A 24,382-nucleotide genomic window follows, 5' to 3' on the forward strand; every position below is an offset into this window, starting at 1 on the left:
CCTGGAAGAAGCTCAAAACTGAACTGTGAGATCAAAGACCTGTTATCTCCACAGCAACCACTAGTTCTTCATTGGCTGCTTCTTTTAGCTTCTTAAGCCATGCTTATGCTCCCTTAAGACACTTTCCCACTGTTAAGGGCCATACCTAGCGACCCACCGTTTCTGTATACAGACATTCCTGTATGTTCCTTGGATGGTGAGGCCTGGGTTTCACCACAGAACCTTCACCGTCAGTTCTCCCTGGGACAAAACTGCCAGGTCATCAGAAACATCTAGACAGTAGCTTTGTTCTTTAAAAAGATACCTGTTTATTCCTTGTGGCACCTGGCACCTCTTTAGGAACTCTCCTTCCTTCCTTGTTGAAATATCTGCCTTCCTGAGTACATAGCCACTTCCTGGGACATGCCTGTCTATTCCACAGATATATATGTATATATTTCCTGGAATATATCTATTTATTCTCTGAGACACACTTTATTCCCTAGGACATTTTGAGGTTTCACCATGAGAATCTTTGCTCTATTCCCATAATGCATCTATCTTCTCCAAGGATGTATCTGTCCTCTTTTTGGCCCGTATTTGCCTTCATGCATTTTACTAATATACATCAAAAGCATGTTGGTGCAAGTCACTGTAAATAGCCTATTGTGTTGGGAAGACAAGTAAGATAAAGCTTGGTTCTGCTTTGATGTCTTTCATCTGGCAAGGGAGCTGACATGTGCACACATAAACAAAAACAATGGAAGGTGTGAGGAGAATCATGCAAGGGATACAAGCCAAATGTCATCTGAGTGTAAAGGAAGGAGGAGTCACATTGAGCTAAGGTGCAGTCTAGCTGAGGTCACAGGAGGGTGATTGTGGAGTTGGCATCTGACTAGGTCTTAAATGGAGAGGATTCTCCTATGGGAGACAGTAGAAAAAGAGATGAATTAGAAAATTATTGCAATAATCCAGGTTTGATAAAACAAGGGCATGGACCAAAGGAGTGCTGAATGGAGAAACAGAAAATAATTAAAAAGTAGGAAAAGGCAAAATAGGGGAGGGAATCCACAGGATTTCAATATGAAGGTGAACAAGAGGAGAGGTTAGAGCTGACTCTGGCTTTGAATTTGAGTTACTAGGACAATGGTAGGTTGCCATCTGGGGTCGCACAGAGTCGGACATGACAAGCGACTTAGCAGTAGCAGCAGCAGGACAATGATGGAAGTAATAATATTTAAAGGGCCATTAAGAGGAGAAGCTGGCTTGAAGAAAAATATACATATTATATATGTATAATATAACAATGGAACAAGATGTAACATAACAGGGAGTGAAGGGCTTCTGACATAGGGAGTTGGAAATGGGAGTGGTCTTGTTGCTGCTGGTAGTATAAAAAAGTTGGAGTTAGGAATACAGGTTTAGTCCCCTGCAGAGAAATGCCACGTGAAGCCATGAGAGGGGTGAGAGTTTCCAGAGAGAAGGTATACTAAAGAAAGCTGCTGTCCTTAGAAAACATGCATACATATACAGTGAGGACTAAAGAAGACAAAAGGGAAAGATCAGAATCAGCAGAACAAGGATAAAGAAAGCCAATGGACGCAAAGGAGATGGTGCCCTTTGAGAGAACATTATCCATTGAAGGGTTCACTCATTTAGTCATTTAATAAATATTTGTTGGACACTTCTGTGGACCAGGGACTGTACACAGTGAAAGACAGACTTCAGTGGGGAGATGTTAGAGATCAGACAGGAAATTGAGAGGGTGGTAGAGTCAAGGAAACTACAAATTTTCAAGTAGGGATGACCTCAGCATATGTAGACTAGAGGAGAGGAGCCAGGAGAAAGGGAAAAAGAAGGGAAGATGATGCACAAAGAAGTCCTGGAGGAAACTGGAAAGGAGAGGCAAACAGATGCCAAAGGGCTGGCCTTGTCGAGGGGGTTCTCTGGCTGTCCAGCCCTTAAGACTCCGCACTCTCATTGCTGAGCTCCAGTTCTATCCCTGGTCTGGGAACTAAGATCCCACAAGCTGTGTGGAGTGGGCAAAGGAGTAAAAGGGAAAGAAACTGAGAGATGAATTGAGTGTGGTGACAGAGAGGAAGGACTAAGAGGTTCACATGCATGGCCTCAATCTCATAAAAACAGAAGAGATGGGCATTCTGCAGAGAGGCAAGAGAAGGGAACTGGTGGAATGGCTTGATGTGTATGGAAAATTTTGAAAAGTTACCTTAAGGAATGTGACAGGGAATCAATAAGAAGACAAAGCATCACTGGGCTGCACTGATAGAACAGCAGTGAGGTCAGTCAGGGAATTTGAGGCTCAGTCAGAAAGTTCCGGTGATTTTTTTTTTTTCCCCTGTCAGTAATACTCCACGGTTTAAGGCGTGAAGAAAAGATTGAGGAATAGGTGGGCAGCGATCGACAACTCCGGTTTGTAAAATGAGCAGCAGGGGACCAGGCAAGGGGACAGAACTGAGTAGTCTAGGCCAGGTGGGAAGTCAAGACCAGTGGAGTCCCGGGCCTTGAGACTAGAAACAGAGGACATGGGAGAGGTGAGACAGAGGTGGCTGTGCTCAAATACGGCAGCTCTGAATCATGGAAGCGGAGCCATTTCCAGGTATAAAAGCTACAAATGAGCTCCTGGGGAAGATGGAGTCGAAGGACACAGGAATTGAGGGGAACTGTGAAGGGTTTAAGTTAAAAGCGACACAAACGTTAAGATTAAAAGAAGCCCCGTATAGGGGAAACAAGCCTAGGCTGGGTCCCGGAGACCTGGGTTCTTCTTGCAGTTCTAACTGTGCCACTTTGGGGAAGTCACTGTTCTCTCTGAGGTGGAATCAGAAAACTTCTCGGGGCCCCTTCTGCTCTAGCTCGTAAGAATATGGGGATAATGGCAAGAAACGGGCTGATGAAGATCCCTCCGGTTGGGCCTCCTTTCTCCCCAGAGGCTCCCGGAACCTTTCTGCAGCGCTTTCTGTCCGGACGTGCCGGAGCGGAGACCGGAAGTCCTTTGCCGGCGGGTCCTGGGTTTCCTGGGCTACTACGATGGCGATGAGTTTCGAGTGGCCGTGGCAGTATCGCTTCCCACCCTTCTTTACGTGAGGCTTAGACCCCCAGAAGCCCCGATGGACCTCCCTCCCCTCCCCCGGACCCCGGGCTCAGCCCTAATGCTTCAAATGGGGAGGGGGAGAATGGACCCGGTCGCCACTACCCGCAGTCCCTCACTTTCTTCCCCGAATGCTCCTCTGGCAAGTGCTGCCGCTCGCCCTCTCTCAGGTCCTCTAATTCTGCGCCCCACCCGCTTCACCCGGCAGGTTGCAGCCGAACGTGGACACTCGGCAGAAGCAGCTGGCCGCCTGGTGCTCGCTGGTCCTGTCCTTCTGCCGCCTGCATAAACAGTCCAGCATGACGGTGATGGAAGCCCAGGAGAGCCCGCTCTTCAACAACGTGAAGCTCCAGCGTATCCTCCCTCAGGCACTTCCACAGCCCACACACATGCACTTCTACCTTTCCCACATGCGCAGACTTCACACTCCCTCTCCACCCACAGAAGACAGGTTCCCATCCAGACCGGCCTTAGGAAAGAGCCGGTTTGTGTAGCTGACATCCGTTCCCGCCCCCTCGCCCCCAACTCCTGACGCCAGCCCCAATGCAGCACCAACTCCCTCTTGTTTTAGACAGTGATGAGTACCTAGGTGTCGTTCAGATCTTACAATTTCGGCCCTGAAGCCAAGTACCAGGGTTTTTCGACCTGACCGCTTTTGACTTGTTGAAACTTAAGTCTTCTGTATGTCTTCTGTATAAGACTCAAACTCTAGCATTACCTTCAGTAATTTTCTCCGCCTACTCTCCTCACCCCAGGAAGTAAGGATGGTTTTCTTTTGCTGCCTGGTTCATCCTTAAAATATCTGGACAATGGTTGGAGGAAGGAGAGAGGACAGGGAGTGAGAAATGATAGTATCTTTCATTCTCTAAAGCTCTTTTTAACAAACAAAAACAAAACACTTTTTCTTTTTTGCCTGGCATTTTAGGGCCCCCTGCATTGGAAGGGCGGAATCCTAACTACTAGACCACCAGGGAAGTCCCTAAAGCTTTTCCTTTTAATCAGATTAGTTTCTTTTTACCTTCCCCCTCCCCAGTATGCAGGAAATGCCAATTTACATCCTGTTGTGGAATTGCACATCTCAGTGTGTAGAAGGGAGAAGAATGGTAGTTGGTAGCATGAGCCTGGCTCTGAGAAATTTCATCCCACCAGTTCATTCCATTAATGCCGTTCCCTTAACCTTAAACCAGGGAAGCTGCCTGTGGAATCAATCCAGGTTGTGTTAGAGGAACTGAGGAAGAAAGGTGGGTCCAGTTCATCAGATTCCTTATTTTTCTTCCTAGTGGGGTTCTCCTGAGGACAAATTAGCAGAAGTCTTTTAAGAACTTTTTTTTCCTCTCCTGGCTTGGAACCCAGAGTGTTCTGTACAGTAGCCCAGTTCCCTGGGTTCTTTTCCCCCACTGGTTTACAAAATTGGAATTTCTCCATCTGTGCCCCAAGACCTGAAGAAGAGAAAATGGATGCCTTGCAGATAGTAAAACAATTTTTGAATTGCTCTTTCTGAAAGCTGAGTCTTTTCCACTCTGTTCCACCTTTAGTTTGCCTCTTTGTTTCTTCTTGGAGCACGATGCTTTCATAAGTATCTTTTGCAGGGAATCTTGAGTGGTTGGATAAGAACAAGTCTAGCTTCCTGATCATGTGGCGGAGGCCAGAAGAATGGGGGAAGCTCATCTATCAGTGGGTGAGACTATTCTGACACAGTGACCCATGGCAAAGGAGAATGACTCTATGCTCAGCAGATACCTGGTGTTTTCAGATCCACAATTAGCAAAGTAGGGGAGGGCAGAAAGAGGAAATGTAGGTCTCCCAGGCAAGCCTCTTTCAGTGACTCAATTTCCCTGGCTGCAAAGAACTTCCCTGTCTTTGCCAGTAGAAGGCCAGGGGCTGTGTGAGGCCATGTTTGGAGAATGCAGTACTGGGAACCATGAATACTGTTGTTGGCTGGAGCCTCTGGCCACAAAAGATAAATGGGGAAAGGAAGAGAAAAAAACACAAAAACCTGGACCCCCTCCCCCACTACATCCTTATGGGGCTGCCCACAATATAAATGAGACTCTGAACCAATGTGGGTGTGGGGACAGCCTCTCTCCCCTGCATTCCAGGTCACCACCAGCCCTGAACATTCCCAAGAGAGAGGAGGGGAAGAAGCAGCAACAACCCAAATATAACAAACATACACCACCCATTTCTGAACAGGAAAACAACCAGGATGAGAGGTCATTCCTCAGACACGTGAAGGCCTGTGGTTTAGTGGTTCTGAGCATGTGTGTACATGTATAAATATAGCACCTGTAAGGTTTGTGGGTTTTCAGCCACTCCTCTGCTGAGGTGACAGCTCTGGTTTGGGAATAAGTATCATTCCTGGGTCAGAGGTGGAGCTGGGAGTTTGCCTTCTCCCAGGAAATTCCTGGGTCTTACTCAGTCCCTGTATTCTGTGTCCATAGGTTTCCAAGAGTGGCCAGAACAACTCCGTGTTCACCCTGTATGAACTGACCAATGGGGAAGACACAGAGGATGAGGGTAATGCTTTTCCCTCTCCCCCCAGTTTTATCATGTGAATTCTCTCTAATCTTGTTTAGTTGACATTCAAATTTCCCATGTTTTTCTCTGTAAATTCCACATACTAAATAATACAAAGGTTGTTAACCCCATGTCCAAGATGTCTATAAACCACCTGAATTCACATGCAGAACACCCACAATCTTTGTCTGTGGGGGTGTATATCCATTTATCTAGGGATAAAGTCCATATTTTAAGACTTAAAAAAAAAACTTTTTTGGCCATGCCACAGGGCATGTATGGATCTAAGTTCCCCAACCGGGTATTGAACCTGTGCCTCCTGCAGTTAAAGCATGGAATCTTAACCAGTAGACTGCCAGTGAGGTCCTCCGTGTTATAAGATATTGAAGGGTGTCTGTGACCCATGAAAAGTTAAGAATTATTGGTGTAGATGCTGAATGAGGAACCAGGGCAGGAGATTAAGCCTGAAATCTCCATTCCTTGTTGACTCTGGCTTTCTTTCACCCTTTCTAATAGAGGGTTCAAGATCTGTGGGTGTCAGCTGAAGGGATTGGGCTGACACCCCATCCCCAGCCCTTTAGAATACCTTGGTTTCTGGCCAGACTGGGATTTGTATACTGTTTTGATTTTTACATAGTGTAAATACTCTCTTAGCTCTTTTATCTCTGATTCCATAATGTGTTGATCCCCAGGATCATCAAAAGTACCAGTCTGATCTGGGTAAAGGGGGCACCTCCCCTTTCTGCCAGGCCTGGCTGCCCCAATAGTTAACAGCACTTGGCTTTCCCCTCTTTCCTGCAGGCCTCTGCTTGCTACTCCCACCATTATGCCATGACTTAAGTGCTGCAGCATTGCCCAGCCCACCACTCAGGCCAGGCAAAGTTGAAGGCTTCCTTGGAAAGCAAGCTCCCTGACTCAAGAGCTGGGCCCCGCAGGGGGTGTGTTGTGCAAGCCTGTTAGGACTTGCCTCCTGCCTCTCACAGCTCCCTGCAGTATCTTGCCGTGTCTCTAGATACTCAGCTGGCCCTTGGCTCCCAGCTTTGTTCTTTTTTTTTTTTTTAACTAGGATAGGGCAGATATCTGTGCTAGACCTTTGCAGTCTCCTGGCCAGAAGCATGGCTATACCTCAGTGTGTTAGGACAGGTCCTCCCAATGGGTACAGACCCAGTTAGGGACAGCATCCAGTGACAAGAGCCTTGACCTCCCTGGACTTGTCAGGGCCCCTTTTTTGTGCCTCACAAGCAAATGGGGTTACTCTTGAATATAGAGATACTAATGGGGGGATGGTGCGAGAGTGTGCAGGCTTTGAGTCTGACAGAGCAAACAGGAAGGGGGAAATAGCATGAACTCTCGTTTCATGTTGACTCAGGCTTTCGTCCACCCTTTACTCCTGAAGAATACCCAGAAAGGGTGGGTGGTAGCTGTAGCAGTACTGTTGGCCTGGAAAGTTCTCTGCTTCGAGCTCAACTGCTCTCCTCAGAGGCCTTGAGCCCCTAGCAGCGTGTCCCTGACTGCTCATCTTTCCCTGTCCAGAGTTCCACGGGCTGGATGAGGCAACCCTACTGCGGGCTCTGCAAGCCCTCCAGCAGGAGCACAAGGCCGAGATCATCACTGTCAGCGATGGCCGAGGTGTCAAGTTCTTCTAGCAGAGACCTATCTCCCTTTACTTCTTACCTCCCACCCTGCCAGGGCTTTCAAAGGGAGACAGACCAAGTGTCCCCACAGACTGGATCTGTGACTCCGCCTGACTCAAAAGGGCTTTAGTCCATGGGTGGGTTTCCTGCTTATCTCATTTGTCTGTCCCTGGGATCCGGTGAGGCTGAGGTGCCAGGGAGGGAATATGTGCTTCTCCTTGTCCCAACTCTCCTGAGCCAGGGTCTGAAACCCAGCACTTCACTTGTGTCATACACGTAAGTACACACACACGGCCTGCACAAGCTTCTGTCATACATGTAAGTACACACACACACACAAACAGCTTGCACAAGCTTCTGTCTGTCATACACGTAAGTACACACACACAGCCTGCACAAGCTTCTGTCATACACGTAAGTGTACGCGTGTGCACACACACACAGCCTGCACAAGCTTGTCACACACACAGCCTGCACAAGCTTCTGACACACACACACACACCACCACCACCCCCCCCACAAGCTTCTGTCTCTCTTCCCCCAACCCCACCCTCCACCCCCACCCCTTTAGCTGCTACTGCCTCCTCTCAGGCTGGTGCTGGATCCCTCCTAGGGGATGGGCAAAGCCCTGGCTGCAGGCAGCCCTCCAGGCAATGTGAAGATAGAAGGCCCAGGAGGGGGCCTGGCCATGAGAGCTGGGGCCCAACACGGATTTATGATTATTAAAAAGCTTAACCCCACTGCTTGCTGCTGAAGTTACTACTAGAATGAGCAAGGGGAGTACTGTGATCTGTTAACAACGCTGAGTGAATCCCCACCTACCTTAGGAGAGAGGTCTTCCCGCCCTGGTGGACTCAGTGAGCCTGCGGTTTTACATCTGCTGGGTGGGCTGTGTGAGGGAGTGCGAATGGAACACAGCCTGGGGACAGACAGCTTTCTATGTCTGCAGTGGAGTAATTTAATGGCTCCCCTCCCTCACCACCTCCCCGTGGAAGTCCTGGATGACGCTGAAGCCCCTCCCTCCATCCATCTGGTCTGGGTCGGGTAGTTGAGGCCGAGGGGAGCTGAGGGGGAGTAAACCGGATATGGACTTTGGTTTATTGGAAACTTTGGCAAACAGAGGGGGGGAGGAAGGAGAGCCCACAGAGCAAAAACAGGCACTTTGGCCAGGGCCAGGCTGCGGTTAAGGTGGGGAGTGGAGAGGATGGGTGACCCGGTCCTTGGTTTGGGGGAGGGGCGGGCTCTGGGGTGCACACACCCATCCCTGAGCAGCCCCGAGGGACTGCGACTTCGGAGAAAACCAGATCTTTCCATTGACCTCTGTATTGTCGGCCCGAGGCCATTCTGGACGATTAGGAGGGGGTGGTGCTACCTTATCTGGGGCGTGCAGACTGGTGGTAGCCTCCTCCTCACCACCTCCCTTTTCTAGGGTCGGGGAGCCGCAGTCACGTTTCATCTCCCTGTCCTAGTACCGTGCTCCCCCAAACAGGTCTGCGCACTCTTAGTGCGCGAGGACACACCGCCTCTCACCGGGCTCCGGCTACGGAAAGAGACAGGGCGGGTGCTCCGGGAGGCCAGGAGGAGGAGGGCCAGCGGCCGGGGGCGGGGCAGTGGCCGAGGTGAGGGGCTGCGCCAGGGGTTCCACTGCACAGGCAGCTCCGAGGGGGCGGCTCTGGGGGGTAAGGGCGGGGCGGGGGCGTGGTGGGGGCGGAGCTGCAGGGCAGGCGAGCCGGGGCTGGGGCCCCAGTAGCTCAGCAGGAGCACTGCGCACCCAGCCAGTCGTCCTGTCAGGCCTCCCCGCTTACCGCCTGCAGCGCCCGGTCCTTCCTCATGCTGGCACCCCCGGCCCCAGAGACCGAAGTCCCCATGTCCCAGGCGGAGGCTGACCTGACCCTGCGTCCCCCGCCGCCCCTTGCCGCGGCGGGGCCGCCCCGCCTCGGGCCCCCTCCCCGCCGGGTGCGCCGCTTCTCCGGGAAGGCTGAGCCCCGGCCGCGCTCTTCCCGTCTCAGCCGCCGCAGCTCAGTCGACTTGGGGCTGCTGAGGTCTTGGTCCCAGCCAGCCTCACCCGTTCCGGAGCCCCCTGATCCGCCAGACTCTGCTGGTTCCGGCCCCGCGATGAGCCCACCGCCCAGCTCCGAAGAGCCCCCTGAGGGCACGTGGACCGCGGGCGCCCCTGTGAAGCCTGCAGACTCCGAGCGTTTGGAGCCCGTGGGCTCCACAGGAGGGTCGGGGTCCCGGGAACAGCCGAGGATCACGGAGGCGGCGGCGGCCCGGGAGCGGCGGCGGGAGCAAGAGGAAAAAGAGGACACGGAGACCCAGGCTGTGGCAACGTCCCCGGACGGCCGATACCTCAAGTTTGACATCGAGATTGGACGTGGCTCGTTCAAGACGGTGTATCGAGGGCTGGACACCGACACCACGGTGGAGGTGGCCTGGTGTGAGCTGCAGGTGCGGCTGGGCGCCCCCTCGGTGACGCCATGGGATGGGACCTTTGGAGGTCTTGGGATGGGAGACCCAGGGAACAGCAGCAAGGGGGATGTATTTTTCCAGTCAAATGTCCGGACACTTGTCCCACTTGCTCTGATGATCCATGGACCCGGCTGATTTCAGGCTGCAGAAGGATAAGCTGAGGCAGGTGGTGTGTGGTAGCTCCCGTATGGATTTAAGACATTCTTACTTTTCCGGCTCCATCTCAGCCCTGAGAGGTGGAAAGAAAATAAGATGCGAAATTGGGTAGGGAGCCAGCTCAGACCTGAGGGGTGGCTCACCACTTTCCTGCAGTGGTTACCCACTGTCTCCTCCTCTCCCTTCCCCTTAAGTCCTGAGACCCTCAGTGTGACCCTTATCCTCCTTTTTTCTTGCCCTGGATCTTTGCAGATTAGAAGGCTGGAATGATGGAGGCCAGGAGCTGGGACAGGGTCCTCTCCACTTCCAGAAGATATAGGGGTATTGTAGCAGGACAGGGCCTTCCCACATCCCTTCTGGAACAAACTTCTGGACTTCCCCATGGCTGGGGGAGGGGGAGACAGGGAGCTCCAGCCCTGGCCTGAGTCCAGTCCTGCTCCTCATCCCACTGCCTACCTGAGCTATCCTCTCCCCAGACCAAAAGCACTGAGCCCCATAGGCTTTAGGGGTATGCTGGCTTGAAGGACCTTCCTCCCACAGCGGGGAAACCCAGTTAAGTCTGAGTTAGCAGCTTTGGATTCAGACTGAGGGGACAGAGCCTGGAGGAAGGGTCCTCCCCTCCAGCCCTGGCACTGAGCTTGCCCCTTGTGCCTGCCAGTGCCACACCCCAGGCTCTAGGCCAGGCCAGGAGAAGCGTCCAAACTAGGGGTTGGAGGGGGTGGAGGAAGGAGATGGGGGAAGGCAACACTGCTATGGGGCAGGGGGCGGTCTCCTGGCACCTGGTCCTGGATCCCTTCTCTCTTTGTCTGTACCTCCCTCTGCAGTCCTTCTCCCTGGATCTAGCAGTTACCAGTTTCTGAGGCCAATCCCCTTGCCGGCCCCAATTTTCTGCCCGCCCGCCTGCTTGCTGCCTGCCCGCTGCCAGGCGTCCCTTCCCGCCCCACAGCCGGCCTGGGCGGCTACAAAGGCGCTATTGAGTTCAGAGCTCCTGGACCGGGCTGCATAAAAGCTCTTGTGTCCAGGAGGGGGTCCAGGGGGCGGCCCCAGGCCCATAGTGGGCGTGTCCTTGGAGCGGCCCAGAGGGGTCAAACCAGGAACTCGGGGTCTACAATCCTGTTGGCGAATGATCCCACCCACTCAGTCCCATCCGTTGGCTCCTACCCTCACCGCTCCTCCAAGCCCCGCCGCGTGTGTCCCCATCCCCCTCTTCGTGGGGGTACTGGGGCCGAGGTGACCGTGACCCTCGTCCCCTACCCCACAGACTCGGAAACTGTCTCGAGCCGAGCGGCAGCGATTCTCAGAGGAGGTGGAGATGCTCAAGGGGCTGCAGCACCCCAACATCGTCCGCTTCTATGACTCCTGGAAGTCAGTACTGAGGGGCCAGGTTTGCATCGTGCTGGTCACCGAACTCATGACCTCGGGCACGCTCAAGACGTGAGCTCCGCGCCTGCTGGTGGTAGTTGGGAGGACTGGTGGGAGGTCGCCACTGCTTCTGGAGGAGCCCGGCCTCCTCAGACTCTTGACGCAGGTCCCACTCCGGGCTCACTCTCTCTCATCCTCGCCTCTTGAGCGTCTGGAGGCCTGCAGTGCCCCCTAAAGAGTCCTCTACCGTGCTAACCATCTCCTCTGCAAGCTAGCCTATCTTCCTGCAGCGCGCCGGAATCTGGTCTTATCACTTCTCTCCTTAAAACCCGTTTGAATTATCCCGCCGCCCTCCGGATAAAGTCCATTCTTTCTAGCGACTGCTCACAAAGTTCTTATAGGATCCAGCCTACGTTCCGGACAAACCAAATTCCCAGCACCTCCTCCCACCCTGTGCCGTCACTTGTTGTCTCCGTGCCTTTAAGCACGCCTTCCTTTCTGCCTGCAAGGTCTTCATCTCTTCCCATTTTCACCCTTGAACTCCTACTCATCCTTCAAGACACCACAGAAAAGTTATTTCCTCTAGGAAGCCCTCCCCCACGTCCGGGGCAGCTAGTCATCGCTTCCGCACTTCCACAGCACCTTGGCGGCGGCCATATCTTGAATTTACCCGTTTTGTAACCTTCTGTCTACCTGCCACACCCCCTGACTGCCTTTCTGTCTGAGGCCGGGCCGCGGATCTGTGCTAGGAGAAGCTAGCGGCAGATGCGTGGGCGGGAGTGGGTGGGGCTACGGGGAGGGGAACCTCCCAGTGGTGGGCTCCCTCCCCATCCTCTGTGTCCCTCGCTCTGACCCTAGCTGTGCGCCCTCCCCTAGATACCTGAGGCGGTTCCGCGAGATGAAACCACGAGTCCTTCAGCGCTGGAGCCGCCAAATCCTGCGGGGGCTGCATTTCCTACACTCCCGAGTACCCCCTATCCTGCACCGAGATCTCAAGTGTGACAACGTCTTTATCACCGGCCCTACGGGCTCCGTTAAGATCGGGGACCTGGGCCTGGCCACGCTCAAGCGCGCCTCCTTCGCCAAGAGCGTCATCGGTGCGTCCCTCCAGGAGGATCCTTGTCATTCCTACCCTCCCTCCCCTTCCCCTGTCTGGAGAGAGCCTGGGGACCCCCTCCCCCTAGTAGATTTAGAAGGGGGTCAGAGTTAGCACCCCTCCACGGAGTTAGAAGACCACGGGGAAGATGAGGAGACTTGTAGGGTGTCCTCTTCCCCACAACCCCCCCACCCAACACACACACACACACACACACACACACACACACACACGACGGGAAGGGATGGGTCTCTTGCACTCCAGAATTCGCAGGGTTGCCCCCACCCCCCACTTGTACTTTCAAGGAGAGGGACGAAGCCAGAAAGGAGGCACTAACATCTGCTGTGGATCCTGCAGGGACCCCGGAGTTCATGGCCCCAGAGATGTACGAGGAAAAGTACGACGAGGCCGTGGACGTGTACGCGTTTGGCATGTGCATGCTGGAGATGGCGACCTCGGAGTACCCCTACTCAGAGTGCCAGAATGCTGCTCAAATCTACCGCAAGGTCACCTCGGTGAGAGGGAGGAGAGGGAATCACAAGTCCCCCCTTCCATTTGGCTGCCCCGGCCACCCCGCGGTCAATGCCCTTTCCCTTAATGAAAACGAGGTAGACACAAAGACGCCCCGGTGAACACTGAAGGTTACTGGATCCACTCACGGCCCCTCCAATACAAGCTGTTTAGAATAACGATGTGTGTAGCGCTCCCTAGAGATTACAGACGATTCAAATCCAATCTCTCATCCGATCCTGTTCCCTGCCCCGCGGGGTGAGCAGGGCAAATGTTCTGCCCTGCATTTTATAAATGAGGACACCGGCTCAGCGAGAGCCTGGTTCAAGGTCGCACTGTCGATACGTGTGTGTGGGGGGGTGGTGGGGTCGGGACGGGGAGACTGGGATTTGAAATCACAACTTCTAAACGCGTACCCGGTGCTTTGGCAACTGCAAGCGCTGCCGCCCCGGGCTGGGGTGGGGTGGGAGGGGGAGGTCAGCAGAGAGCTGGGGCACAGAGAGCCGGAGGCCTCATGCAACTTCATTCCCCAGGGCACGAAACCCAACAGCTTCTACAAGGTGAAGATGCCCGAGGTAAAGGAGATCATTGAAGGCTGCATCCGCACGGATAAGAATGAGAGGTGGGTGGAGGGGGCAGGGCGGACGGGGGTGGGGTAATGGCGGGGGGAGCGGGCGGCGGTGGGTCTCTGCTCAGGTTGGCACCGCCCTCAGGTTCACCATCCACGACCTTCTGGCTCACGCCTTCTTCCGCGAGGAGCGCGGCGTCCACGTGGAGTTGGCGGAGGAGGACGACGGAGAGAAGCCGGACCTCAAGCTCTGGCTGCGCATGGAGGACGCGCGGCGAGGGGGGCGCCCACGGGACAACCAGGCCATCGAGTTCTTGTTCCAGCTGGGCCGGGACGCGGCCGAGGAGGTGGCTCAGGAGATGGTGAGCGGAGGACAGCATGCCTGCCGCGTAACTGGGCGTGTGGACCTCAACCGGAGAGGCCAGTGCCTTGTGGGTGCGATGTTTGGGTGGTGGGTTGTCTGGGTGGTGGGCTCAACGAAGCCCTCTCCGAGTTTCCTACGAGTGTCTCCCTGCTGCCCTCGCCTTAACGCACCTGCGGGCACACCTAGTGTTCTCCGCAAGTCAAGTCAAAGATTTCCTTTTCCAGCCCTGGGTCCCTCAACCTCCCTGTTTTAACTTCCTTCTGATCCGGCTTTCCGGAATTGTCCTCTCTCCGTGTTATCTGTTTTTCCCTTTCTTGTTTCCCCGACTCCATCTTTTTCTTGATCTTGCTTCATGCTCGGAACCGTGCATCTGAGAAAGCCTGTCCGCTCTAGAGTTAAATGCTTGTTTCCATTTCATCAGGCCCTCCATTACTGAACGGGTCCCCATCAGTCTTGTTTTATACCAGGATACATTCCCATCTTTCTCCTCCACAAGACTACAAGGTCTTGAGGGCAGAGACTGTGTGTATTGACCCTTCTGCCCCTGACAGTGCTTAGCACGTGATGGGAACTCAGTTAACCACCCACATCTTAGAGCCCTTTCATGTGCATCTGATGGTTGTTACCAACCGTGCATAGAGTGATTTTATCTGATTTACTGCTGAGGAAATGAAAGCTCAAAGAAGCTGAATATCTTGTACCAGGTCCCAAGCAAGAAAGTGGCACAACTGACTCAGGTTGTTCAGATTTTGAGTCAGTTCATCCTGCCCCACCTTTACCTGCCCAGTGAAGCTTGTTATTGAAATGAATAAGGATAATGAATAGAAGCTGGTGGACCAGGAGAGGCATATATGAGAGGCAGAAGATGTGGGGGTGGTCTGAGGTGGGAAGGGAAAGAGTATGATATTCTTGATGGGAAAATGCAATTGAAAATGTGGGAATCATCTGTTGGTGGATCTGGGTCAAGAACCTAAGAATGTATTTGAAATAAGACATAGGAGTCAGTCTCTGTAGCCCAGCTCAAACCTGACCTGAGATTGGGACCTGGTCCATTACATACAGAGGTTCTTGACTTTAACACTAGTGACATCATTGTTCAGGAGACTGTGCCATACTGTTGTAGGTTGTTGAGAAGAATCCCTGGCATCAACTTAGAGGATCCCAGTGGGATCACCCCCCAAGTTGTGACAACTAAAAATATCTACAGATATTTTTCTCCACCATCCCCCCAGAGCAATTGACTTAGAGTATAACCTTGAACTGGTCACTTACTTATTTCTAAAATAGAGTTGATAAGACCTATCTCAGAAGGTTGCTGGAAGGATTTAATGATGATATGGTAAAGAGTTGCCAGTTGGATTTCTCTGGTCCAGTGGCTAGGACTCCATACTCCCAATGCAGGGAGTCCAGGTTTGATCCCTGGTCAGGGAACTAGATTCCACATGCTGCAACTGAAGATCTTACCTGCCACAGCAAAGATCCAGCACAGTCAAGTAAATAAATGACTTTTTAAAAAATGCCAGTTGTGGACACAGTGCGTAATCAATATATGTTCCTTTTCTTGTATATCCTAGAGGCCTCAAGAAGGTGTCCTGATGGGGCTTTGTTGAGGGATGGTGAATCTCACCTCAAACTGCATTCCTCACCCTTCCAACTCCAGGTGGCCCTGGGCTTAGTGTGTGAAGCTGATTACCAGCCAGTGGCTCGTGCAGTGCGTGAACGGGTTGCTGCCATCCAGCGAAAGCGTGAGAAGCTGCGCAAAGCTAGGGAGTTGGAAGCCCTCCCCCCAGCGCCAAGACTCCCACCAGCAGCTGTCCCCATGACTCCTGGTCCCTCCAATGCCTTCCCTCCTGAGCCTGAGGAGCCAGAGGCAGACCAGCACCAGCCCTTCCTCTTCCGCCATGCCAGCTATTCATCTACCACCTGTAAGTCACCTCTGACATCCCAGAACCCTTGACCTCTGCCCCCCTACCCAGAAGTTCAACCCAACAGCATTGTCACTTACCCAGCCTTCCACATCTAGCCAGGGCTCCTTCTGGGAAAGAACTCTCCCACAGCCCCAGGCCCCCTCCTTGCTCAGGCAGTCCCCTGCTCAGCCATCACCCCCCTTTATTTCCCCTTTTTTGATCCCCTCCCTCCCCCACCAGCGGATTGCGAGACTGATGGCTACCTCAGCTCCTCCGGCTTCCTGGATGCCTCAGACCCTGCCCTTCAGCCCCCTAGCGGGGTGCTATCCAGCCCCGCTGAGTCCCATCTCCGCCTGCCCGCGGTGAGAGGGGGTCACATGGGGGGGCTCCCAGCTATTCCAAGCCCACGACCTAGCTCTCATCCTGTAAAACTCAACACTGTGACCTGGTCCCATGTCCTTGGAAATCCACCACTCTTGTCCTCATCTTTATTCCCTCTGCCTAGTATCCCAGCACCCTTGATATTGTCTTCTTGGAACCCAACAGTTATTCTCCCCTGACCTCATGAACCTATATTCTGTTTCAGGCTTTTGCTCTATCCATTCCACGTTCTGGCCCTGGCAATGACTTTTCCCCTGGAGAGAGGTAAGTTCTGGTCTGAGTGGGCGCTTCAAGGTGAGCTATACGGAGCTCTGGGGTTCAGTGTCTTTTCCCTTTTCCAGCTATGCCTCAGATGCAGCGTCAGGCCTTAGTGATGTGGGAGAAGGGATGGAACGGATGAGGAGACCCCCAGGGAAAAACCTCCGGCGTAGACCCCGATCCCGGCTTCGGGTCACAAGTGTAAGGAAGGGGCACAGGAGTTCGGGAATAACCTTCAGGGCCTGGATGGAACTGTCAGGGACGAGAGTGTGGTCAGCCAGAAAAGGCGAGAAGCATTGTGTTACTGGTACCCAAGAGGCTGCCAGTCATGTTTTCAATACGAGACTTTAGGGGCAGAATCTGCTTCTCTCCAGTTCCAATCTGGCCACTGTGACTTGGGTGGAGAGGGGTGGGGACACTTAATGAAGACAGAGCTTGACCTCCTCCCCTCTCCTGACTTTGACTCTGAAGGTCTCAGACCAGAACGACAGAGTGGTTGAATGCCAGCTGCAGACGCACAACAGCAAGATGGTGACCTTCCGATTTGATCTGGATGGGGACAGCCCAGAAGAGATTGCAGCTGCCATGGTGAGGGAGAGATGAGAGCACATTCTATAGATCTGAGACAAGAGTCTCCCTTCCTGATGTCCCCGGGTGCTGAACTGCCCTACCTTCAACCCCCACAATCCAATGACAAGGGTTTCAAAGCTGGCGGGCCCTCCGTGCAGTGACACTGAAGACTTATCTGCCCTTGTCTGGGAGGAGATTTCTGTTTATCTAGGGAGGTTTGGATCCTCAGCTGGAGCAATATGAGACTAACACAAGATATCCGCAAGTGCTGCAGTGAAGTGTACACTAGACACGTGATGCTGTGGCTATAAGGAAAGGATGGGCTGTAAGGGAAGGATCAGCAGCGCAAGAGGAAGGACTCATGCCAGGTCTTGACAGATGGGTCAGAATGGCAGTGAAGAGTGGAAAGGGCGTGTCTAGTGGTGGTATGGCAAAGGAGAGGCATGGGAACAGGGAGTGACTTGAAGTATAGGGCTGGGAGGGCTTCTTGAGGAGACCTTTGTCACTGGAATTAAGGGTTCCTCTTGGAAGCAATAAGATCCTGCTGTAAAGCAGAGAACTATATTCAGTATCCTAGGTAGTAAATCATAATGGAAAAGAATATTAAGAAAGAATGTATATATATTAATCACTTTGCTATACAGCAGACTTAACATTGTAAATCAACTATACTTCAATTTAAAATGAGTTTGGTAGAAGTGAGGTTGGGCATGTAATGTGGGCTTAAGCATGTAATGTGAGCATGTAATGTGTAATGGAGTCTTAAGAGTTAAGAGCATAACACCATGAGAACAGGTTTTAAGAAGACTGTTCTGTTGTGGGATGTGGGAGAGGGCTATGGGTAGGGTATCCAGTTGGAAGATGGACGCAAGAAGCCAGATGTGGTCCAAGGAGAGAATGGATTATGGAGAGGGAGAAGAGGGGTGAATCTGGGGGTTATTTTGGGAAAAATAACCTACTGTGTCATCCAGTAATTGATAGACATAGTACAGTGTCCATAGAAGATGGTCAGTAAATACTTGATGAGTTGACATGAGAGGGAGTTAGGGCAAGGGATATCAAGGGTGACCTGTAGCTTGGAGGAACTCATAGGAATAGGCCATCAAAGGAGTTAAGTTTTAAAATGAGAGTATGGCTTTGTTTTTTGGAGGGGGTATCATGATGAGTGAGCTTGAATGACAGAGGGGCAGGAAAGATAAGATCCTCCATAAGTAAGCAGAATATGGGTCAGGCAGGACTGGGAGGAGTGGATCTGGGAGTCTCAGCACAGAGTTGAGCACGAGAGAAGATGGGCCTGCAAAGCCAGAGGTGTAGAGGAGTATCTTAGTAGATACCCCCAGTTGTGGAACGGGGAGCAGGGATAGGTTATCAAAGGATAGAATCAGAACCCGAGACATAGAAGGAACTCTGGAATATTTTAGTAAAAACTGAGGAAGGAGATTGCTTCGAGGAGGCATAGGGTGAGGCCTGAGGCAAGACCACACTGGCTTTTGTCAGGAGGAGGTCTTTGTGGGAGACCAGTTTCAGTGGAGTGGGGGCGGTGACTGCCAGCCTCTGGGATGCAGGAGGGAAGGGAATGGAATAAACGTCAGACTTCGGGAACTCCCTCTAAATCTTCTTCTCCATCATGTCATTCAGCTTGTGTCCAGGAAAAAGACAAAACAGCACCTGGCATGCAGGTTTATCAACTTCTGTCAAGCCACTCAGCCCTTCAAGAATCTTTCATCCAGCCACACTGGTTTCTGAATGGTCCTCTGAAGAGGCCTACTTGCCTTTTCAGCTTCTGCTTCCATCTTTTCAGGGGTCTTTCTCCCTGGGAGCTTTCTCAATGGGCTTTCAAGCCCAATTCAGATCCCACACAACCAGAGGAACCTTGTCCCTGAACCCAGGATCCGTTGCCTTCTTTTCTCTCCTTACTAGCCCACCCTCCCTTCCTCTCTCAAGGATTCTCTCAAGACTTTAAATTTGCTTTTTTGCCCCCAAATCGGTAGTGGCTACCTGAGGTTACAGAGTAAGGTCCAAATGCTGGAGCATGACCTTTAAAATTCACAGCACTCTCAGCTGTACTTCAGTCTTCGCTATTTTGTGAAAGTGCCCTTTGCTGCCTCAGAACACTGCAGAACAGAGGAAAGGATGGAGGTTCACATAAGACCCGAGTTCCAACTTCAGCTCTGTTAGCTACTAATTTGGCAAACTTGGGCAAGTTTCTTAACCTCTCTGAACTTCATCAGTAAAATGGAGGGGATATTACTTATTTTGCAAAGATGTTCTGATGGGCTTCCCTGGTGGCTCAGACTGTAAAGAATCTGCCTGCAGTGCGGGAGACCCACCTTTGATCCCTGGGTCAGGAAGATCCCCTGGAGAAGCAAATGGCAACCCACTCCAGTATTCTTGCCTGGAGGATTCCATGGACAGAGGAGCCTGGAGGGCTACAGTCCATTGGATAGCAGAGAGTTGGGATGCAGCTGAGTGACTAACACTTCTCACTTTTCTGATGTAATATATGATAAATGATATAGCATGTACGAGAAGTGAAATGATAAAAGTATGGGAAATGTCCACATGTGGTAGGTCCTCAATAAAGGGTTGCTTTTCTTAGTCATCCTTCAAGGCTCAGCTCTAGAGCCATCTCAGCTCCCCACTGTCTCCTGAAGTGTTATGAACTGCTTTCTTTTTGGAATGGTGTTTTATTTATTTCTACTTATTTATTTATTTTTGGCCAAGCCATGTGGCAGGTGGGATCTTCCCTCACCAGGGATTGAACCCAGGCCCCCTGCTTTGGGAGCACAGTCTTAACCACTGGACCACCAGGGAAGTCCTAGAAAGGCATTTTTAAAAATCATGGTGAAAAACACATAACATAACGTGTGTCATTTTAACCATCCTGAAGTGTACAGGTCAGTAGTGTAAAGTATATTCATGTTGTTGGGCAATAGGTCTCTGGAACTGTTTTATCTTGCCGGTCTGAATCTCTACCCATTAAACAGCGGCTCTCCCTTTCCGCCTCCGGGAATAGCACTTTTATCTGTACCTCAATCATAAAAGCCTTACCTGCCTTGGGCTAACTTGGAGTCTATTGAGTTATATATGTGTGTGTCTCTTCCACTAAGATTTTGGGCTTCTTTGAGACCAGGACAGTGTTTTCTGCTTCCTTTTTCCCTCAAAGAATCTAGCCTATGCCTGGTACATAAAACACTCAGTGTTTGTGTACCTGAATGTTACATTTATTACATATTGCCTTATTTTTACTTCACTTTGTGGAGCTGTGTATATGTGGATCTGTGTGGCACATTTTACAAGCTGTATGAGAGCAGGAGTTGTGTCCAAAAGCAGGTGAGGTGTCAGTGGAAATATAACTAAGGTTTTGGCTTTAGAAAGTTCTGGGTGCAAATCCTGTGATCTTGGGAAAACTGAACTGCACCTCGTTGAGCATTGGTTAGCATAACTCTAAAGTAGGGGTGTTCATGTAGACCACAGTAAGCTGTTGTTGATGTCAAATGTGATATGTAAAGATCTGTTATAAACCCGCATGCTATGAAGGTTAGCTCCTTTCCTCTAAGCTGTATTTCTCCTTAGAACCACACAGTGCATGGCACACAGCTGATGCTTACTAAATACTTGTTTTAGATTGATGAGCAGAAACAGTGGGGTGAAGGGTTGGTTTTTTAAAGAAACGGACAAGTGGAATTAACCGAGCTCCCCTTTCTCTTCCTACTGATTCTCACCAGGTGTATAATGAGTTCATTCTGCCCTCGGAGCGAGCTGGATTCCTGAACCGGATTCGGGAGATTATCCAGCGAGTGGAGACCCTGTTGAAGAGAGATACTGGCCCTGCGGAGGCTGCTGAAGACCCTCTGAGTCCCCAGGTCAGACTCCTTTGGGCACCTCCAGGGGGATGTGGCTCTGCTACAGGCTTCATTACTTTTTTCCACCAGTCCCCTTGGATCTAACTTGTCTTCATCTCTAGGATTCCAAAACAATGGCTCTTCCCCAATTTGAGAGTCTGATGAAAGCCATGGACTCTTGTTCCAGAAAAATGTGTTCAGTGCATACTTTTAACTCAGTATTTTGACATAATTTCAGACCTACAGAGAAGTTGCAGTAGTTGTACAAAGAACTCCTGGGTGCTCTGTCTAGATTTGCTAGTAGTGTTTTGTTACATGAGCTTTAGCCTTTTCCCTTCCTGTCTCCCCATCCACGTGTGTGTGCATGCATTCTTTTTTTGGAAGCATTTAAGTAAGTTGCAGGTGTCATGCCCCTTTACCACTAAATATTTCTTGAAAACACTTTTGAATCCCTTGAAACTCATCTGTGGACTCATAGAAGCTCATGAGTCTTGGCTTAAGAAGCCCAGCCTGAAACTTTCCATCTAAGACTCAGCTCTTCCCACTGTGACATTTCTCTCTCTCAGGAGGAGCCAGCACCACTGCCTGCTCTCCTGGGGTCCCCCCCAGACCCATCCAGGGGTATGTACTGCATTCTGTCCCTACTCATCCCACCCTTGGGGTTGCTCCATGGAAATGGAGGACTGGAATCTCAACCTCCCCTCCCTCCCTTCCCAGCAGAGCTCCAGAGCAGCACCTCCCTGGAGCAGAGATGCTGGGCAGCTTCCTCCGCCTCCACATCTTCTCCTGGAACCCCCTTGTCTCCTGGAAACTCCTTTTCTCCTGGAACCCCTGTTTTCCCAAGTCCCATCCTTCCCATCACTTCTCCCCCATGTCATCTCAACCCCTCCTCATTCTCCCAAGTTTCTCCTCAGGCCTCCTCAAATCTCTCTGCACACCCCCCAAGCTGCCCGCTTCCACTCTCCCCCAGTGCACCGCAGTTTCCAGTCCCATCTGCTCAGTTTCCACAGAGTTCTCTCTTCCCCGATTGTTTCCAGGTCCCTCTCTCTCCTCCCTCCTTTGCCCCCTGCCCCTCTGCTTATCCCCTCCCCTCCACCACCGCAGCCCCTCTCCTCTCTCTGGCAAGTGCCTTCTCTCTGGCTGTGATGACTGTGGCTCAGTCCCTGCTGTCCCCATCCCCTGGGCTCCTGTCCCAGTCTCCTCCAGCCCCTCCTGGTCCTCTCCCTAGCCTGCCCCCTCCTACTCCCTGTACTCCTTGTGCCCAGGAGCAGACTTTATCTCTGACAGCTGAGATGGAGGGTGAGGTGAGCAGGAAACCAAGAGGGATGATTGGGCGGCGGAAGAGGGGCGGGTGGCCTTCATTCTGGATCATTTCTCTACTCACAGACCCACACTTTATAGGCTTCTCTGAATATTGGTTGGCCACTCCCAGGTGAAGCCAGATTGGCGCCCATCTCAGAAGGTGAGACCTTTGACCACTGACCCTCCCTGCCCATCATTCTCAGTGACTTTATTTCCTACCACTGATTTCTGTTCCTTCTTCCACGATGCCTTCGTCTTGCTACAGAGGGAAAGCCTCAGCTTGTTGGGCGCTTCCAAGTGACTTCATCCAAGGAGCCAGCTGAGCCTCTTCCCCTGCAGCTGGGATCCCCAACTCCCTCTGGCTCCCCAAAGCCTCCAACCCCTCAGCTGACCTCGGAGAGCTCGGACACGGAGGACAGTGCTGGAGCCAGGCCAGAGGCCAGGGAGGCTCTGGCTGAAAGTGACCGTGCAGCCGAGGGCCTAGGGGCTGGAGCTGAAGAGGAAGGGGACGATGGGCAGGAACCCCAAGTAGGGGGCAGCCCTCCACCCCTGATCCATCCCAGCCCAGTGTGGATGAGTTACTCCTATAGCAGCCTGTGTCTGAGCAGTGAGGAGTCAGAGAGCAGTGGGGAGGACGAGGAATTCTGGGCTGAGCTGCAGAATCTTCGGCAGAAGTGAGTCTGGGGAGAATGGTGGTCAGGAAGTGGACTTACTAGAGCCAGGTGTTGGGCCAGCCCTCTCATGACCCTGGTGTGTCCTCAGGCACTTGTCAGAGGTGGAGGCACTACAGACACTACAGAAACAGGAAATCGAGGACTTGTACAGCAGGCTTGGGAAGCAGCCCCCGCCAGGAATCCTGGCCCCCGCTGCTATGCTGTCCAGCCGCCAGCGCCGCCTCTCCAAGGGCAGCTTCCCCACCTCACGGCGCAACAGCCTGCAGCGTTCTGAGCCCCTGGGCCCGGGTGAGACAGAAGTCACCAGCTCCCATCGTTCCAGAGTCCCCTCCCTAGTGATCTGACTGTCTTTCAGGCCCTGGGGGTCTACCCCTTGCTGTGGGGGGACTAGCCCCCCACTTTTCCCTGTGGCCCCTTCCCTCATTCAGTGCTCTCCCTCCCCTCCCCATCGTGCACCCAGGCATCATGCGAAGGAACTCCCTCAGTGGCAGCAGCACCGGCTCCCAGGAGCAGCGGGCAAGCAAGGGGGTGACATTCGCCGGGGATGTTGGCAGGATGGTGAGGGCGGGCCCAAGGGAGGGAGAGCCCAGGGAATGGTAACTCCTCCAGCTCTGGAGGTTCCTTAGTACTTCTTTTTCCTCCAGTGAATTATGAACAGAAGCCATGTGTCTCACCCACACCTGAGCCCACCATGGAGCTTGTGCCCTTAGAATCTGCTGACCAACTCAACTCTGCAAGGAAGACCTCAGCACTGAGGGAGTAGGAGGCCGGACGGCCGTGGACAGTGCTGCTCCCCTAGAAGGAAGAGCCAAACATGTGGGAACTGTTTGATGTGTGTAGAAGGTGTATGTTCTGTAAATCCTCATCCTTGCCACCTCCCCAGCTGAGAGAGAACCACTAAACAGTCCCACCCAAGTCCAGATGCTTCTAGAAGGCACACTCCCAGATGGGCAGGAGGAGGGAAAATTAGTAGCAGCCAATAAAAATTCTGGAACCTAGAACCTGGTGAATCTGTATGGATCTTAGAAACCCGGCAAAGCTCTGTGGGGGAACTTCCCTGGTGGTTAAGGACCCACCTCTCAATGCAGGGGACATGGGTTCCATTCCTAGTCAGAGAAGATTCCACATGCCACAGGGCAACTAAGCCCATGTACCACAACCACTGAGCCTGCATGCCCTAGAGCTTGTGCTGTGCAGAGAGAAGCCACTGCAATAAGAAGCCCACGCACCACAGGGAAGAGTAGCACCTGCCTGCTGCAACTAGAGAAAACCCAACTAGAGTAGCAATGAAGAACCAGCAGTCAAAGCTTTGTAGTAGGGTAAGGCAAGGGAGGATTTAGAAGGAATTCCCCTTTCACAATGGGAGGCAGGGGTGGAACCCAGCCTTTGGGCTTCCTGCCATCAGTTCATGAAGAAACTGCAAGGTCAGTAATCCACCCGACCAAGCTAAGATTCCACCCAGACTCCACCTTAGGCCTGCAGAAGCAGGCCCCAGTGGAAGTTAATGAAAGCTGCTTGTCCATCCTTCCTTTACCTCTGGAGAAGGGAAAAAGCAGTAAAGTTGAGCGTAGTGTGGGGTTGAGGACAGAAGGGTGACCTTCCTCCCCACCTGCTTCCTGCCCCCAAGAGCTGGTTCAGTCTCAAAACAGCCCAGTGACCCACCACAATCTCTCCCTTAAATCAG

The 24,382-nt window shown here is 52.3% G+C and overlaps 2 protein-coding genes across 3 annotated transcripts; both read left to right on the top strand.

Annotated features, from left to right (window-relative positions):
* Positions 1-2,991: 2,991 nt before the first annotated feature.
* VPS25 (vacuolar protein sorting 25 homolog) lies at positions 2,992-7,951 on the top strand. Its single transcript, XM_068977556.1, has 6 exons — positions 2,992-3,077; positions 3,294-3,439; positions 4,273-4,326; positions 4,675-4,763; positions 5,527-5,602; positions 7,136-7,951. The coding sequence occupies exons 1-6, from the start codon at positions 3,025-3,027 to the stop codon at positions 7,246-7,248; spliced, it is 531 nt and encodes a 176-aa protein (XP_068833657.1). The 5' UTR covers positions 2,992-3,024; the 3' UTR covers positions 7,249-7,951.
* Positions 7,952-9,066: 1,115 nt separating this feature from the next.
* Positions 9,067-23,576, top strand: WNK4 (WNK lysine deficient protein kinase 4). Of its 2 annotated transcripts, XM_068977814.1 has the most exons (19): positions 9,067-9,684; positions 11,123-11,295; positions 12,100-12,320; positions 12,677-12,834; positions 13,363-13,451; positions 13,543-13,759; positions 15,422-15,686; positions 15,909-16,030; positions 16,255-16,313; positions 16,391-16,508; positions 16,779-16,895; positions 20,606-20,743; positions 21,289-21,343; positions 21,440-22,026; positions 22,124-22,184; positions 22,290-22,698; positions 22,787-22,986; positions 23,159-23,256; positions 23,343-23,576. In XM_068977814.1, exons 1-19 carry the CDS (start codon positions 9,067-9,069, stop codon positions 23,343-23,345), a joined length of 3,708 nt encoding a protein of 1,235 aa, XP_068833915.1. In that variant the 3' UTR covers positions 23,346-23,576. The 2 variants fall into 2 exon arrangements, with proteins under 2 accessions (XP_068833915.1, XP_068833914.1); XM_068977813.1 differs by having other exon boundaries at positions 23,159-23,576.
* The last annotated feature ends 806 nt before the right edge of the window (positions 23,577-24,382 follow it).

The sequence above is a fragment of the Capricornis sumatraensis genome, chromosome 8 (genome assembly GCF_032405125.1).
Source record: "Capricornis sumatraensis isolate serow.1 chromosome 8, serow.2, whole genome shotgun sequence".
Taxonomy (NCBI): Eukaryota; Metazoa; Chordata; class Mammalia; order Artiodactyla; family Bovidae; genus Capricornis; species Capricornis sumatraensis.